Here is an 18,102-nt window from a genome sequence, read left to right on the forward strand (position 1 = left end):
TTCCATTACAGAAATACTTTATTCTATAGTTTTAACAGAAAAACTAGTCTTAAATTCAAAAGTACCTTTACTATATATATCTGAAACAGACACATTAGGTATGTTCCAATTTTGAATTTGTTTTTCTATGTTATCTATTATTATCTCTTCACGGTTGTTTACACGTACTATGTTACAAGGTAATGAATACCTTATGTCCAAATGCAAGACAAATGGACTCTAAGGGTCAAACAATATTTTTCCAAACAAATATGGAAAAATCAAACCTTGTAATATCCAAATCTATTGCATGCTCACGGTAAAATTACCTGAAAGATGGTCTTTGCAATCAGAAGCCCAAATTAAACCTCCAGAAAACAAAGATTCGGAACAAATAATTGAATATTCTGATGGGAAAATAGAAATTAGATTTCCATCCTCCAAGAAAACCACACTAAGAATAGCTGAATCCAGTCTCAAGGATCCTCCAAGAAGTTCGACTTCTTCAATCCCACAATCAGAACATGAAAGATTACCTTCTCATGGACGGACTGTCATAAAAAGATTAAATAGAAACTCTAACCAAGTTCAACAACCAGTATACAAGGTTGAAACCCCAGGTTCTTCTGAAATAGAAGAACAAGAACCAACTCCCTCAGATCTAGATTTTGATGTCAATGTAATTCAAAAAGAAAAATTTGTAATTGACAAAGAATGAATTAAAAAAGACTTTTACTCTGAAGAAAACGGGTTAATAAGGGAAAGGTTTTTCAAAGAATTTAAAGAGCCTCTAAGAGATGCCTTTCACTTCAAATTCAACAAGATTATGATAAAACAAAAGGCAACTGTAAAATTCTTCAAATGGTTAAAATATATAGCAAAGGATTATAATATTACAATCCCAAAGTTCGAGGTAAATGTGGTAGAAAATTCTTTCCAAACTTTCCAAACCTCTAAAGGTGAGACGATTGAGTCTACACATCCTCCTGATGTCAGTATCAGACTCACTGCGGGAAAGTTAGGAGAAAATGTTGAGATTAAAGCGTCACCCCTAAAACTAGGACCCAAAGAAAGTGATCGAAGTATGGCAAAAATTGATGGAATACCTCATATTATTGAACAAAACAATTATACAAACACTTTTCTCCAAACAATAGGAAGACAAACCACCCGGATAGAAAATACCATAAGCAAATTGAAACCAATTCCTAAACCCAGAAGCTTAGAAAAGAAAAAAGAAGCCGTCTTATTCAAACCTCCTCCAACTATTGAAACAAGAAAATTTAGCCTACAAAGAATAAAGAAAAAAAAGGAGAATAGTGAATTAATTGATGAATTGGTCAAAAGATGGAAAAATTTGAATATTAATGATAAGGCTCAAATCTCTAAGACCCAAAAGAGAGATGTTCAGGTCCTGAAAAAGGCACTAGATGAAGAGATTGAAGAAATGGAAAAAGCTTTTAAAACTGAAAGCTCAGAAATAAATAGGATTGATTATGGTAAAAAGGTGAGACCGGTATCCCAAACTCGAATGTACTATCCTAGACCTACCTCAGTAGATCTACGGGTAGAAGAAGATTTAATATCACCCTCAGTTTTTTACTCGGGAAAATCCATAGTAAACTGAAATATTGATGGCATGGCAGAAAACCAAATCCTAAATCTCATGAAACACATGACTATGTACGCCACTGCCTGCAAGGCAAGTGGAAATCAGGATCACGAGATAGCCAAGGCAATAATTTGTGGATTCAATGGCTGGCTAAGAGGTTGGTGGGACTTTCATATGGATGAAGATTCCAAAAATCAAATATTAAATGCTACAAAACAATGGATAGTCAATCGCGAAGATAGCCAAGAAAATATAGTGCATGAAGGGGATGCAGTTAATACATTAATATATACTATAACCCTTCATTTTGTGGGAAGTACTGCTTTACTAGCAGTAAGATCTGAAGATTTATTATCCAATCTGAGGTGTCCAATACTCTCACATTACAAATGGTACAAGGATGTATTCTTCTCACGACTTCTGTCAAGAGAAGACAGTAAATCAGATCATTGGAAAGAAAAGTTTATTGCTGGTTTACCACATCTCTTTGCCGAAAAGGTAAAAACTAGACTCAAGAACAAACATGGGGGACTCATTCCTTATTCTTTGTATACCCTAGGCAAATTATCCGGAGAAATTTGTACTGAGGGGCTCGCATTGTGTACAGACCTCCAGCTTAAAAGACTATTAGATAAACAAAGAATAACGAGGAGAAAAGAGTAAGGAGATTTTTGTGAACAATTCGGATTCAACAGTTTACCCCCTTCAAAACCTTTTTACAAAATAAAATATGAGATAGTCAAGAAAAGGAAATTTAGACCTTACCAAAAGACCAGAGATAAATTCTCTAAAAAATTCTTAAAACGACGAACCATCGTTCAAAAACAAAGGAAAGAGGAAGATTCATGTTTGGTACAACTGTGGCAAGGTTGGCCATTATAAAAACAAATGCAGGGTCCAAAAGAAAATTTATTCTTTAGAATTAGACAACCATATAAAAAAACAACTATTTGAGATACTCCAAATAGAAACTGAAATTTCAGACTCTTTTGAATCAGATGAAGAAATGCTAATTGGAGAAATCAATGATGAAGATATAATGTTTAGTAGCTCCGATTCAGACTCGGAAAAAGACACAAAAAAAGAAAAAGATGATTGCCAATGTAATTATTATAAAGCAATAATAGATATGAATGGTTTGAATATCAATACCCTCACAAAAGAAGAATATCTAATTATAGACCTCATTGACAAAATAATAGACCCTGAAGTTAGAAAAGAAACTTTAATAAAATATATCAATATGTCAAAAACCCTGTCAAGAAAACCTAACTCTTCTCTTGTCCCTACAAAAGAAGATTATAGTTTTCAAGACATTCTAAAAAGGGTACAAAATAAAGCCCATAAAGAAAAAAAACCTTCAATATCTGAGTTAAAATATGAGATAAATGAAGTCAGAAATGAGTTAATCCCTCTAAAGTCAAGAGTTCAACCTTTAGAACTAGCTCAAAACCTAACCCAAGAAACAAATGAAGAAAGAAATATAGAAGAAGAATTTGATCAATTGATAACTGAGCATAATATCCCCATACCACCAGAAGTTGAAGATACCCTTCCAAAACAGGAAACTTCTAAAACTAGTATGAATATAATAGAAAAGATTCAAACCTGTGAATATATAAATTTGTTAGACAAAATAATAACTCAAAAATGGTTTACTAATATTACAATAGTAGCGCAAAAAGAATACAACTTCCAAACTACTGCCCTAATAGATTCAGGAGCAGATTTAAATTGTATCAATGAAGGATTGGTACCAACCAAATATTTTAGTAAAACTACTCAAATTATTAATACTGCAGATGGTAGCAAAACGCTCATAAACTATAAGTTAACAGACACTGCAATCTGTAATAATGGTGCTTGCTTCAACTTTCCATTCATAATGGTCAAAGGTTTAAGTCAACCTGTTATCTTAGGGACTCCATTTCTAAACATGCTCTATCCAATAGAGATAGATGATACAGGGATAGAAGCTGACATTAAAGGGCATAAAGTTAAATTTACCTTTATTGAAAAGCCCAGAGTCCATGAGATTAACAAAATCAAAGACACAATTTCTTCCAAAGAAAATTTTTTATATCACTTAAAAGAGGAAATAAAATATAAAAATATAGAAGAGAAAGTGTCTCTTCCTGAGACACGAAACAAAATAAAAATTCTTAAAATGAATATGGAAAAAGAAATATGTGCTGATATCCCTAATGCCTTTTGGGATAGAAAGCAACACATAGTAAAACTACCTTATGAACCAGACTTCAGAGAAAGCAAAATCCCTACCAAAAGCTAGACCCATTCAAATGAATAATAGATTGCTTGAAATTTGCAAAAAAGAAATACAAGACGTATTAGAGAAAAAGCTTATCAGAAAAAGCTCGTCGCCATGAAGCTGTTCGACCTTTTATGTAAAAAAGGCCTCTGAAATTGAAAGAGGAACTCCTAGATTAGTGATCAATTATAAACCTCTTAATAAAATCTTAAGATGGATTAGATATCCAATTCCCAATAAAAGGGATCTCTTGGATAGACTAGTCAATACTTGTATATTTTCCAAATTTGACCTTAAATTCGGTTACTGGCACATTCAAATTGCCGAAGAAGGTAAATATAAAACTGCCTTTAATGTCCCATTTGGGCAGTTTGAATGGAATGTTATATCATTTGAATTAAAGAACGCACCATCTGAATTTCAAAACATAGTGAATGAAATCTTTAATCCCTGTACTAAATTTATGATTGTCTATATTGACAATGTGCTTGTCTTTTCAGAAACAATTGAGCAGCATTGGAAGCATTCAAACAGTTTTATCAAAGCAAAATAAATCTTTTCCAAACAAAAATTAGATTTCTTGGGCATAATATTTTTCACGGGAAAATTATTCCAATTGACAGGGCAATCGAATTTGCGTCCAAATTCTTTGATATAATCTTAGGTAAGACGGAATTACATAGATTCTTTGGCTGCCTAAATTATATTTTGGATTTTTACAAAGATTTAGCAATTAATGCATGACCTCTATTTTAAAGGTTGAAAAAGAATCCTCCAACAAGGAAGGATGAACACACTCATGCTGTGAAAAAGATTAAGATTAAAGCCAAAGAATTACCATGTCTAGCACTTTCTAGTCCTTCAGCTTTCAAAATAGTTGAAACAGATGCTTCGGAACAAGGTTTTGGTGCTATCCTCAAACAAAAGGTGAATAATCAAGAACAATTGGTTCGGTTTACATCCAAAACCTGAAACCCCGCTCAGCAGAATTATTCCACAGTCAAAAAAGAAATACTTGCAATAGTCCATGCCATTACTAAATTCCAAAGTGATTTACTTAATCAATCATTCATTTTAAAGACAGATTGCAAAGAAGCTAAAGACATCCTCCAGAAAGACGTTTAAAATCTCGTGTCTAAACAAATTTTTGCAAGATGGCAAGGTATTCTTTCTGCTTTCGAATTTACTATTGAACATATTAATGGTAAACATAATTATCTTCCTGACTTCTTGACTCGAGAATTTCTGCAGGGAAGACAAACAAGGCAAGCAATCTCGAAATCAAGCCGTGGACATAGTTCCTAGCTCAGGCTTATCACTGGCATACCCTTCAACATCGAAGTCCCTAATAAGAAAACAAATTCAGGACATTGACCTGTCCCCCTCTCAAAATCCAATATGCACTCAAACTCCTAGTGCAAAATCAATATATCTAAACATATCTTATATTCCATTGCTGGTCATTGAAAATGAACATCAATCCAAACATCCGACTGAGATAGCTGCCTTATACCTCAGGCACCATATGCATCCAAATAATGGAAAAATCAGAGAACGGTATGAGTGTATTCTCATAGAAACTGAATCAATTTTTATAGTCCATCACTCAAGAAACAATGACAACGAAATAGCTTATTCAAAATTTCAAATTAAAAAGATCATTACCTACAAAGAATGGGGACTGGACCCTTTAAAACCCAGAATTCTCAAAACAAAAGGATTTAAAATTAGATCCTACCATTATGATGAATATATGAAGGCTTGGGATGAAGTCTTCGCGTACCAAAATATGAAAAATTCCCACAGTTGGTACATACAGTTTAAAATAACTGACCCAAATGATTTCCCCAACTGGTTTAAAAATTGGTTCTCCATATGGGGATCCACAGACCAGATACTTCCAACAGAACTCCAAATTTCTCAGAGAAAATTCTCTTATTTTAATAAGAAAAGTTCAAAAAGAAACTTTCATATTTTATAGCCCTTATCAAATCCCATGGATTCTAAAATGGGAATATCAGATCTCATTAGCATGGACCGTTACGATTATATCCCATAATTACACTGCCAAATAGCCATTAAATGGTGGGATAGTTACAAAAATGACTCCTTAACTCCTAATAATATCAAAATGAAATCCATATCCCCTTCTCCACCTCCAAAAATAGATATTTCCTATTATGTAACCCTTCTTCAGCACCAACACCCATCCATGACCAAAGACGAGCTTAAGCTCAAAATCTGGGAAGCTCTTGAAGTCACAGATGACAACATGTCTACCCAAAGTGAAGACCCTGAAGACTATACTCCCCTAAATGAAGACAATTGTTATGGTATCAAATTTCCTTCAAAATGAAGAAATTTTGGGGGGCAAGCATAACCCAAAAGAGTAAAAAAAGCAACCCGTCATCATTACCGACAAAATAATATCACCATCATCGACAAATTGTAGCAGATTCCTCATGAGTGCGGTTACTGTAGCCACCGACAGTCACTGTACACTACTGACAAAAGCAACCGGTCATTATCACCGATAAAATAATATCACCATCACCTACAAACTGTAGCAGATTCCTCACGAGTGCGATTACTGTAGCCACCGACAGTCACTGTAGCAGATTCCTCACGAGTGGGGTTACTGCAGCCACCGACCATCACTGTAGCAGATTCCAAACATTTAAAGTCTGAAAAGTCTATAAAAGGGAAGGACCTCGACCCATTCAGGCATCCTGGAGTTGACTTAACCTCTCTGCTCTACTCTCTGTTCTGCTCTCTGCTCTCTGCTCTCTGTTCTGCTCTCGGCTCTCTACTCTCTGTATAAGATTCTTTGTAATCTCTCTGTATATCTGGTGGTGTATCACGCCATCTGACTTAGTAAAAGTGTGCTATGTGTGATTGTTTTTGGGACGATGTTCCTGCTTATACCCCAGAACAGTTAACGCTCTTTACCAGTCTCCGTATTTGCCGAATGTGAGTATGCTTTCTGTCTAAATCTACTCTGTTATCATTTTGACTGTTACTGTATTGTTTTTCTATGATCTATTATAAGGTTACTGTTTTATTTGTCTGTTTCATATATATATATATATATATATATATATATATATATATATATATATATATATATATATATATATATATATATATATAAAAGGAAAAGATGGGATTAGCCCACTAGCTCATATAAACATATGAGCCCAACATCCAAGATTGAATCTGACGATCACGAATGTCCGGTAGTTCTTGAATTTTATTTTATTTTCTATAGATCCAAATCATTTGAAATTTTAGGTGTATGTTCTTCTCATTAAGCCGCACCTAATAAAAATATAAAAAAATTATCCACAAAAAGACCAAAATACGCCCGAAACTTTTTGACGGTATTTTGGTCAATTTATTTCATGTAAAATATTTTTTTATATATTTTTTCGAAGATTTACATATTTTTGATGAACACGGGCCTAAAATTTCAAGTGATTTGGATTTATAGAAAAAAAAATAAAATTCAAATACTACCAGATATCTGTGATCTTCAGATCGGGGCTCATATGGTCATATGAGCTAGTGGGCTAATCCCATCTTTTTCCACATATATATATATATATATATATAATGTTTGAATCTTTTGTTGTATTGAAGAAGTTTGTAATTGTTCTTCAATCAGCTTATATTTAATTTCCTGTTTGCGAATACAAAGAAATTTTTCTTTGTTTTGTAATTGACTCTTGACACTATTGAGTTCTTTCAATTTTGGTTTATGTATAAAATTAAATTGTACTGGAATATTTTGAATGATTGAAGATATTCCAGTTTCGTTTATTGTTAAAGGATATAGCAAAGTAAGAAATGGTATTCCAAGTATTACTGCTTGGCTTAATCCTTTTACCATTATGAATGGTGTTTCTATGCATTGGTGATTATTACAAACAAAAGCATTAGATAATTTATATTTAATAAATAATCTACTTCCATCTGCTGTATTTAGTATTTGAGTAGTTTTGTCAAAATATTTTGACGGTACAAGTCCTTCATTGATACAGTTTAAGTCAGCTCCGGAATCTATTAAGGCTGCTGTTTCAAAACTATAATCTGAAGCAACAATTATTTTAACATAGACAAACCATTTTTGCACTACTATTTGATTTATTAAATTCACAGAAGGAGGAGGTATTTCTCTGGCTTATGAGGATTCAGGAATATCTGATGATGGATTAACTTTCATTAATTCATCAAAATCTATTTCATCTGTGTCTGATTCTTGTTGAGACATTTGTTGTAATTCTAATGATTTAATTATAGTTTTTAATTGAACTATTTCAGTTTTTATTTCTTTAATTTCTTGTTTCAGATCTGAAATGGTCGGCTCTTTTTGTTGAGAAGTGTGTTGATCACTTACTCTTTTCATTATTGAAGCAAAGTTATATTCATTAGGGGTTTTATTAAGAGGAATTGATTTTGCTTTATTTTTTGTAATATTAATGAATTGAGTAATAACAGATCTTTTTTCATCTGGATCAACTATTTTATCAATAATATCTAGAATAAAATTATCTTCTTGCGTGAGTGTGTGTACATTATGTGTTGGTATTGGACAACTACAATCTCCATCTTTTGAGCTGGATGATTGTGTTGCTGAAACATCAGTGGAGTCAGAGGAGTCTGTCCACATGAGATCCTCGTCTTGTATGTGATCAATATAAGAATCAGATGAGGTGGTAGATGAAGATTCATAATCAAAGATATTATATATTTGAGATTTTATTGATTCATCTATATTTAAAGATTCTATTTTCTTTTTTAATTTACACTGGTGTTTATAATGTCCTATTTTACCACACTTATAACAGACTGGTAATTTTCTCTTTTTCTTTGTATTGGGAAAAAAAATTTTGATTAGTTTTCTTTTAGATTTTTTATAGTACTTTTTGTCTTTATCCTTATTTTTGGATTTATATTTTTCTTTTTTGTATTTTTTCTTTTTCTTATAGAGCTTGTCAGGCATATTGTTTTTATCAAGGTAATATCCGAATTGTTCACAGAAGTCACCAAGCTCTTTTCTCTTAGTGATCTTTTGCTTATCTAATTGTCTTTTTAATTTCATATCTGTGCACAAGGCTAGACCTTCAGCACATATTTCTGCGGAGAGTTCTCCGAGAGTATAAGATGAATAGACAATGATTCCATTATGTTTTTTTCTTAATCTTTCCTTGACTTTTTCAGCAAACAAGTATGGTAGACCAGCTATAAATTTTTCTTTCCAGTGGTCTAGCTTACAATCTTCTCTTATTAATAGGCGTGAGAAAAATACATCTTTATACCACTTATAATGAGATAAGGTAGGACAGCTTAAATTAGATAACAAGTCTTCCGATCTTGCTGCAAGTAAAGCTGTACTTCCTACAAAGTGGAGTGTGATGGTATATATTAGAGTATTGACAGCATCACTTTCTGTATATAATATTTCTTAGTTTTATTCATTTCTGGCTGTCCATTGTTTAGTATTATTGAGGATTCTGTGTTTGATTTCATCATCTACATAAAAATCCCACCATCCTCGTAACCAACCAGTAAATCCATTTACTATTGCTTAATTTTTGAGATCCTTGGGTCATATGAAATCCATGTGTTTTTAAATTAATTGTTAATATATCTAGTATATTTGGGTCAGTCAAAGAAACAGAAAAATTTGGAAAACAGTTAAAATATATAGGACCACTATAAAGGCTGGATTCGACCATGCCAAGTAGCGAGTCTGTGAATATTTTGTGTCTTGTATCTCTTAAGCATACAAGCACAGAAGTGTTCAACCCTAATCGGGTCAAAGGTTTTACGGCTATTTGAATTAATCCAATATGTAAATATTTGTAATTATGTTTTTCAATTATTTTCTTTGACAGTAGATGAAAGTTTTCCTGGTTTTGAGTGACTGACAAACTTTCTTCTACAGTCTTGATGGCATAACCCATCTTGAATCTGAATGATCCTTTATTATAAATGTCATCAATTGGTACTTTAGGTATGTTCCAATTTTGAATATTATGTTCAATGTCATCTATAACTATTTGTTCCTTGTTTTTTACTCTAAGTGTTTGAGATGAAGTTGCATTTTTACTAGTTAGATTCCTTATTAAATTTGCCATCCGTAGGTTGCGGATAATGACAATCTGGATATTCAGTGGCCCAACGTTTTCCCTAAGCGGCTCTTCCTGGCCTTGGCGGTACTTTGCAATAGGCGTTCACTTGTCTCTTGCCTTAACTCTCGGACCAACTTTCTAGGATGTAAATTTAACTTAGTTTCGCTAGTCAAGATGTAACTTCTATCTCTTACTACTTATTGTGGTAAAAAGAACAGGTTTCCTGTTTTGACAGTTTAACTGTTTACACAGTTTCACTGTTGAACAGTTCTACTGTTGTAACTATGACAGTTTTACTGTATGGCTCTGATACCAACTTCGGCCTGGATCTACAGTACTGTCAGCTTTCGATTATTGTTATTGTTTATACTATTTGACTTAGATCTTTTCTTGAAATTTTTTCTTATAATAGGTAGGTAAATATCAAACTGTTGTATTTAATTATTTCTTGTAAAATCCTATAATAGTTAAGGATGAATAGAACTATTCCTATTAGAGGAAATAGTGAAATATCTAAAACAATCCACTGAGCATAACTATGTTCTCCTATTTTAACATTGAACAGAATCTTAAATTGCATGATTATAGGTAAACAGATAGTATAACTGAAACACACATTGTATTATCAGAAACTTGTAGTACAGAAACCTTATACAGAAATATTACACACAGAAATAGAACTTTCACATAGAAACTTTATACATAAATATTACACCCTGATATTATGGCGATAGTAAAAGCTAAAGGCTAGAAAGAAGGCAGAGAAGAACAGAGAAAGCAGCTTAGAGAGAGCAGATAACAGAGAACAGAGAGTATCAGAGCAGGATATCTTACATAGAAGGGATAGAGAGTATTTTTCAGAAAAGAGGGAAGGTATATTACAGAGTATCACAGTGAATAAAGGGAAGCAGTATATCACAGAGAAACTTACTGTGTGCACACACAATATCTGGAAAACAGTTTCCAGTGATGTGGGCAGTATGAGGGTAGAGATTTGAGATTACAGTCACACATAATTAATTGAGAAAGGTGAAGATAGAACCTGATATTGTGAGCTATGAAGGTCAGGATAGCTCTGATTGCACTATTGTCTGGAAGGCGGTTATTGCAAGAGAAGAGATTTTAAGAAAAGGGTTTTGAATCAGTTGAAGGTTGAAGGTTGTTGCAGGTTTGCAGAGGTTGAAGGAAGGTTGCAGGTTGCAGAGGTTGAAGGTTGCAGGTTGCAGGTTGCAGGTTGCAGAGGTTGAAGGAAGGTTGCAGGTTGCAGAGGTTGAAGGTTGCAGGTTGCAGGTTGCAAGTTGCAGAGGTTGAAGGTTGTGAGCGGAGAGAGACTCTGAGGAAGGGAGTAGAAGAGGGGAAGAGAGAAGTGAGAGACCCTGTCGTGAATGAAGGGAGTTAGCTCCTTTTATAGAGGGAGCTTGCTTCAGAGGTAAGAAAAGAATAAAGGAGCGTCGAGGACGAGGACAAAGAGCTCGAGGAAGAAGACAAAGATGAGAAGACAGAAAGAAGATGCGCCACAGGGGTAAAGTATAAAAAACAAAATAAAAAAGAAGAAAAGGATGCTTTTTAGCATCTTTGTACAGTGCAAGTTTTGTCCTTATTGCATTATTGCTACAGTAGGGCATCTGGAACAGTATATTTTGTCGGTGACTTGGTCACTGTTGTTTGTAGCTGTTGGTGACGTGGCCACTATTGCTTGTCGTATGTGTCGGTGCTGAGAATCTGAGAACAATATTTTGAAGTTTATTGGCAATTGCTTTTGTCGTTTATGTGCCAGCTTTGATGGAGACTCATGGTCTTTGGCTGAATTCTTCTGAGTCGTCTTCTTCTAGGTCTGTCTCCTCTGGATCAGTTTCTTCTGGATCAGCTTAGCTCAGTTGAAGATACCTATTAGTGTGGAGTGGAGACGACTGTACGGTTTCTTCAGAGGATGTTGGTTTTCTTCCAGCCTCAGCAAAAATCTCTTTCATTTGTTTTTCTAACTCTTCTTTTGAGGCATTAGGATTGGTTTGCAACATGTTTCGGAGGTAGGTTGGAAAGTCAAAAAAGGTGTTTGCAGTATTTGGGTTTTCCTGATATTTAGGTGTTTTTGGAGGTACTCTTTTTGGTGTGGTTTTGGTGAGATCCATTTGGAAGATATCCCACCATTTTACACAGATGGTGTTTCCAAAACGAGGGATATAGATATAGTCATTTGTGGTATTGGATGAGATGGTGTAATCCCATTTCATGATCCATGGGATTTGATATAAGGCCATGAAATAAAGGTGAGTGTCAACCATATTATCAGTATTATTGTATTGCACAAATTGTTCCTGCAGGTTTTTGAAAGCAGGGGGTAGAACCAAAGAAGTTGAGCCCCACACAAAGAACCAGTTTTGAAACCATGTGGGGAATCTTTCGAAAACAGGCAGCCGGAACGGAAGATACCAGCTGTGTGTATTGTTTGGATTTTGGTAGTAAAAGAATTTGTGCCAGGCTTCTATATACTCGGCATATTTGAAATATTTGTATGAAAACTCTGGGTTGTGTAATTTCTTTCCCTGTGCGGGATTGCAGCCCCACTCATCATAGGGAAGAAGTTTCTTTATTTGAACTTTAGAATAAGCAATTATTCTGGTGTTTTGCTGAAAGTAATGGACAACAGAGATGGACCCTGTTTCCATGAGTATGGCTTCATAGTATTCTCTGGTCTTAACTCCATTGATAGGGTTGAGATGGTTCAGCAAGTATAAGGGTGCTAGTTTGATTGGATCCATATGAACCTGATGTTCATCTATGGTGATATCCATTAAGAAGGCTCTTTCTATGTATACAGATCTTGGGATATTGGATGTCTGGGCAGATTTTGATTGAGCTGGTGAGAATGTAGGGGTAGAAGCATGTGCTTCTGGATAAGTAATTTGATGTATTGGAGACTGTGAAGGTGAACGAATATTCAGAGGTGAAGGTTCTCCTTCATAAGGAACTATATTTCTCATGGGTTGTTTATCCCTGCGAGAAGTGCCACGGGATCCCATGTTTTCAGATTAAGACAGAATATTAGTATTGATTTGGTTCTCTTGGAATAATTGAAGAGCAAGAGATAATGGGGAGTCGTCGTTGGCGTCAGTGTTGTCCCCCCTGCAAAAATTCACGGGTTAAAAAATCAGGCAAGGAATTAGAAGACCCGAGAAGGTGTTCGATGGAAAAATCAAAGGCGGATAAAATAGCCTGCCATCGAGCAAATATTTGTTTTGAAACCAATTTTGAACATCTTTTTGCAAGATATCTTTGGCTGCCTTGCAGTCCGTACGTATTCAAAAATGTTGATTTAAAATATCACTTTGAAATTTAGTCACACAGTGGACTATTGCTAATAGTTCCTTTTTGACCATTGAATAATTAAGCTGAGTTGGATTCCACGCTTTGGAAGTATAACGGAGTAATTGTTCTTTTGAATCAATTTGTTGTTTTAGAATACCACCAAGACCTTTATAAGATGCGCCACATTCAATAATTTTGAAAGCAGTTGGATGTGGAAGGGAAAGACATTCTAGGGTTTTTACCTTTTTCTTGATTACCTGTACTGCTCGAGTATGGGTATTTGTCCATGGTGGAAGATTCTTTTTGAGTCTATCATATAAAAGCTTAGAATCTAACGCAAGGTTAGGATAAAAATCACAAACATAATTCAAACAACCTAAAAATCTTTGAAGTTCCCTTTTATCAAGGATCTGATCAGGGAATTTATCAGCAAATTCTATTGATCTGTCTATGGGAATAATAGTTCCATGATGAATCATATGCCTTAGAAATCTGATATTGGATTTAAAGAGTGTAATCTTTTTGGCTGAAACAACTAATCCAGCATTCTTTACTGCATGTATAAATGTATTAATGTGTTTGATATGTTGATCTATTGATTCCGAAAATATTAATACATCATCAATATACACGATCATAAAATGATGGTAAGCATTGAATACATCATTCATTATTTTCTGGAATTCTGATGGAGCATTTTTAAAACCAAATGGCATAACATTCCATTCGTATTGGCTAAATGGAACATTAAATGCAGTTTTGTATTTATCTTGTTCTTGGATTTGGATTTGCCAATAACCAGATTTCATATCGAATTTAGAAAAAATACATGCTTGAGCAACTCTATCCAATAAATCTTTTTTATTGGGAATTGGATATCTGATCCATTGCAAAACTTTATTTAATGGTTTATAATTAATCACAAGTCTAGGAACTCCTCGTTCCTTTTCAGCATTTTTATTGACATAAAAAGCTGCACAGCTCCAAGGTGAGGAGCTTGGTCTTATAAGCTTTTTGTTTTGAAGATCTTCAATTTCTTTTCGACACGTATCTAAGAGGATAGTATTCATTTGTATTGGTCTAGCTTTTGTAGGGATTTGTTTTTCATCAAACCCTGGTTCATAAGGTAAACTTATACTATGTTTTTTTCTTTCCTAAAAAGCATTAGGAAGTTCACTACAAATTGATGTTTCTATTTGTTGTTGTAACGTTTGAATCTTTTGTTGTATTGAAGAAGTTTGTAATTGTTCTTCAATCAGCTTATATTTAATTTCCTGTTTGAGAGTACAAAGAAATTTTTCTTTGTTTTGTAATTGACTCTTGACACTATTGAGTTCTTTCAATTTTGGTTTATGTATAAAATTAAATTGTACTGGAATATTTTGAATGATTGAAGATATTCCTATTTCGTTTATTGTTAAAGGATATAGCAAAGTAAGAAATGGTATTCCAAGTATTACTGCTTGACTTAATCCTTTTACCATTATGAATGGTGTTTCTATGCATTGGTGATTATTACAAACAGAAGCATTAGATAATTTATATTTAATAAATAATCTACTTCCATCTGCTGTATTTAGTATTTGAGTAGTTTTGTCAAAATATTTTGACGGTACAAGTCCTTCATTGATACAGTTTAAGTCAGCTCCGGAATCTATTAAGGCTGCTGTTTCAAAACTATAATCTGAAGCAACAATTATTTTAACATAGACAAACCATTTTTGCACTACTATTTGATTTATTAAATTCACGGAAGGAGGAGGTATTTCTCTGGCTTATGAGGATTCAGGAATATCTGATAATGGATTAACTTTCATTAATTCATCAAAATCTATTTCATCTGTGTCTGATTCTTGTTGAGACATTTGTTGTAATTCTAATGATTTAATTCTAGTTTTTAATTGAACTATTTCAGTTTTTATTTCTTTAATTTCTTGTTTCAGATCTGAAATGGTCGGCTCTTTTTGTTGAGAAGTGTGTTGATCACTTACTCTTTTCATTATTGAAGCAAAGTTATATTCATTAGAAGTTTTATTAAGAGGAATTGATTTTGCTTTATTTTTTGTAATATTAATGAATTGAGTAATAACAGATCTTTTTTCATCTGGATCAACTATTTTATCAATAATATCTAGAATAAAATTATCTTCTTGCGTGAGTGTGTGTACATTATGTGTTGGTATTGGACAACTACAATCTCCATCTTTTGAGCTGGATGACTGTGTTGCTGAAACATCAGTGGAGTCAGAGGAGTCTGTCCACATGAGATCCTCGTCTTGTATGTGATCAATATAAGAATCAGATGAGGTGGTAGATGAAGATTCATAATCAAAGATATTATATATTTGAGATTTTATTGATTCATCTATATTTAAAGATTCTATTTTCTTTTTTAATTTACACTGGTGTTTATAATGTCCTATTTTACCACACTTATAACAGACTGGTAATTTTCTCTTTTTCTTTGTATTGGGAAAAAAAATTTTGATTAGTTTTCTTTTAGATTTTTTATAGTACTTTTTGTCTTTATCCTTATTTTTGGATTTATATTTTCCTTTTTTGTATTTTTTCTTTTTCTTATAGAGCTTGTCAGGCATATTGTTTTTATCAAGGTAATATCTGAATTGTTCACAGAAGTCACCAAGCTCTTTTCTCTTAGTGATCTTTTGCTTATCTAATTGTCTTTTTAATTTCATATCTGTGCACAAGGCTAGACCTTCAGCACATATTTCTGCGGAGAGTTCTCCGAGAGTATAAGATGAATAGACAATGATTCCATTATGTTTTTTCCTTAATCTTTCCTTGACTTTTTCAGCAAACAAGTATGGTAGACCAGCTATAAATTTTTCTTTCCAGTGGTCTAGCTGACAATCTTCTCTTATTAATAGGCGTGAGAAAAATACATCTTTATACCACTTATAATGAGATAAGGTAGGACAGTGTAAATTAGATAACAAGTCTTCCGATCTTGCTGCAAGTAATGCTGTACTTCCTACAAAGTGGAGTGTGATGGTATATATTAGAGTATTGACAGCATCACTTTCTGTATATAATATTTCTTGGTTTTGTTCATTTCTAGCTGTCCATTATCTAGTATTATTGAGGATTCTGTGTTTGGTTTCATCATCTACATAAAATCCCACCATCCTCGTAACCAGCCAGTAAATCCATTTACTATTGCCTTTGCAACCTCTTGATCAAAGTTGCCTGCCATTTTATTTGCAGAAGCATACATAGTCATATGTCTCATAACATCTAATATTTTTAATTCTGATAGTCCATCTATTTGCCAATTTACTATTGACCTACCTGAATATGATACTACCTGTTGGATGGCATCTTCTTCCATTTGTATGTCAACAGGTGTAGGTCTCTTATGATATGATAAGGCTGTTACTGGTTTCCAGTATTTGCCATAAGCTATTCTATTTATGGTTTCCGTAATGGGAGTAATATCCATAGATGCTTTTTCCTGATTTTGAATTGTATCTTCTATGATTGGTTCTTCCTCTTGAAGCATCATTGTTTCATACTCAGGTATTTTTGCTTTTCTTTTATCGGAGGATTCAGGTGGTGTATTGACACTAAGTGAAGGAGGAATAGTTATTGTTGGAGAAGGAATTCCCTTGATATCTAGTTGGGATAATTTTGATATCAATTGATCCATAAGGGATTTATTATTGTCTCCAATATGAAATTTATTTTTATTCAGTTCTGGAGGTGGTTTGAACAAAACTGATTTAGGTATTATTGTAGCAAAAGGTTGTTCTTTGGAAACAAGTCTTTCAATCATTTCTGCTTGTTTTCCTGAAGATTGCATATACAGATTGGTATAATTATTTTATTCCAAACCAATATGGAAAAATTAAATATGATTGTTCCCAAAACAATAAAATGGTCAGATATCAGACAACCACAATCATGGGCATTAGAAAATGCCAATCAACCTTAAGGGGTTCCTCAACACCATATTCCTAATCAAATCATAGAACATACTAATAGTAATATAGAAATTAAATTTCAACAATTACAAGTTCAAGATGATCTTCATATAAACAGAAAAAGGAATATTAAAAATAAAATACCAAGCAGAAAATCTTACTCTGCTGACCCAAATGTGATAATACTACCACCTCCTACTCAGATGTCTTCAATACCTAGTTAAGACCTACAATTTCAAGGAATACGGAGAACAACAGATCATGTTGTTATTCCCACATATACTCCTGAATCTAATACTACAAATACTACTGAACCCAGTATAGAAGAATTACAAGATTTTCAAATATTAACCTTACAAGTAGAAGAATATGATCAATATTCCGACGAATATATAGCAGCATATTTAGCCGCTAAACTAGAAAGAAAAAAGGAAAAAATTGATCACAATTATATCAAGTAAGACTTTATGTCACATGAAAATAGACATATCAGACAATGGTATCTTACAAATGTACCATTACAATTAAGAGAAAAATTGCAGGTGAAGTATAATCAATTCCTTAAAAAGGAAAGGGAAACAGAAGGATATTTTGTATGGTTAATAGGTCATTACCAACATAAACTTCATATTCCTTCCTCCTTTGATGAGATTCAAACAATAGAAGCAAAAACCTATACAAGCACTGATGGTACTACCACTGCTAGTACACATCCACCTGAAAAAAGTATTATACTTAAAACAAAAGTCCCTGAAAAGGATGAGCCTACTAAACCTCCATCCTTATATGATATAATAGCAATCCCAATATCTGTATACATAGAAAGAGCCTTGGTAAAAACCCTAGAATGTCTTTCCCTTC

At 33.4% G+C, this 18,102-nt stretch overlaps 1 protein-coding gene and 1 long non-coding RNA gene across 7 annotated transcripts in view; one reads left to right on the forward strand and one right to left on the reverse strand.

Moving 5' to 3' along the window:
* Positions 1–18,102, reverse strand: part of LOC18431011 (Adenine nucleotide alpha hydrolases-like superfamily protein) — a 42,561-nt gene that overhangs the window by 9,319 nt on the left and 15,140 nt on the right. For 2 of the 6 annotated variants that reach the window (XR_016054638.1, XR_016054637.1), the window contains one exon: positions 17,403–17,468. The exons of 2 other annotated variants lie outside the window; for them this stretch is intronic. Coding sequence is in view for 1 of the 4 variants with exons in the window: in XM_020665328.2 (XP_020520987.2) it covers positions 5,142–5,205 (64 nt within the window). In the remaining 3 variants the exon portion in view is untranslated. Of the gene's footprint in view, positions 1–4,698; positions 4,829–4,872; positions 5,206–17,402; positions 17,469–18,102 lie in introns of those variants that run through there. 2 more of the 6 variants (XR_002280405.2, XM_020665328.2) reach the window with 2 other exon arrangements.
* LOC148782545 (uncharacterized) lies at positions 11,189–11,439 on the forward strand. Its single transcript, XR_016054639.1, has 2 exons — positions 11,189–11,220; positions 11,299–11,439. It is a non-coding gene; the product is annotated as an uncharacterized LOC148782545 (long non-coding RNA).

This window comes from Amborella trichopoda, chromosome 4 (genome assembly GCF_054954075.1).
Source record: "Amborella trichopoda isolate Santa Cruz 75 chromosome 4, AtrichopodaSantaCruz75HAP2 v2.0, whole genome shotgun sequence".
Classification (NCBI taxonomy): Eukaryota; Viridiplantae; Streptophyta; class Magnoliopsida; order Amborellales; family Amborellaceae; genus Amborella; species Amborella trichopoda.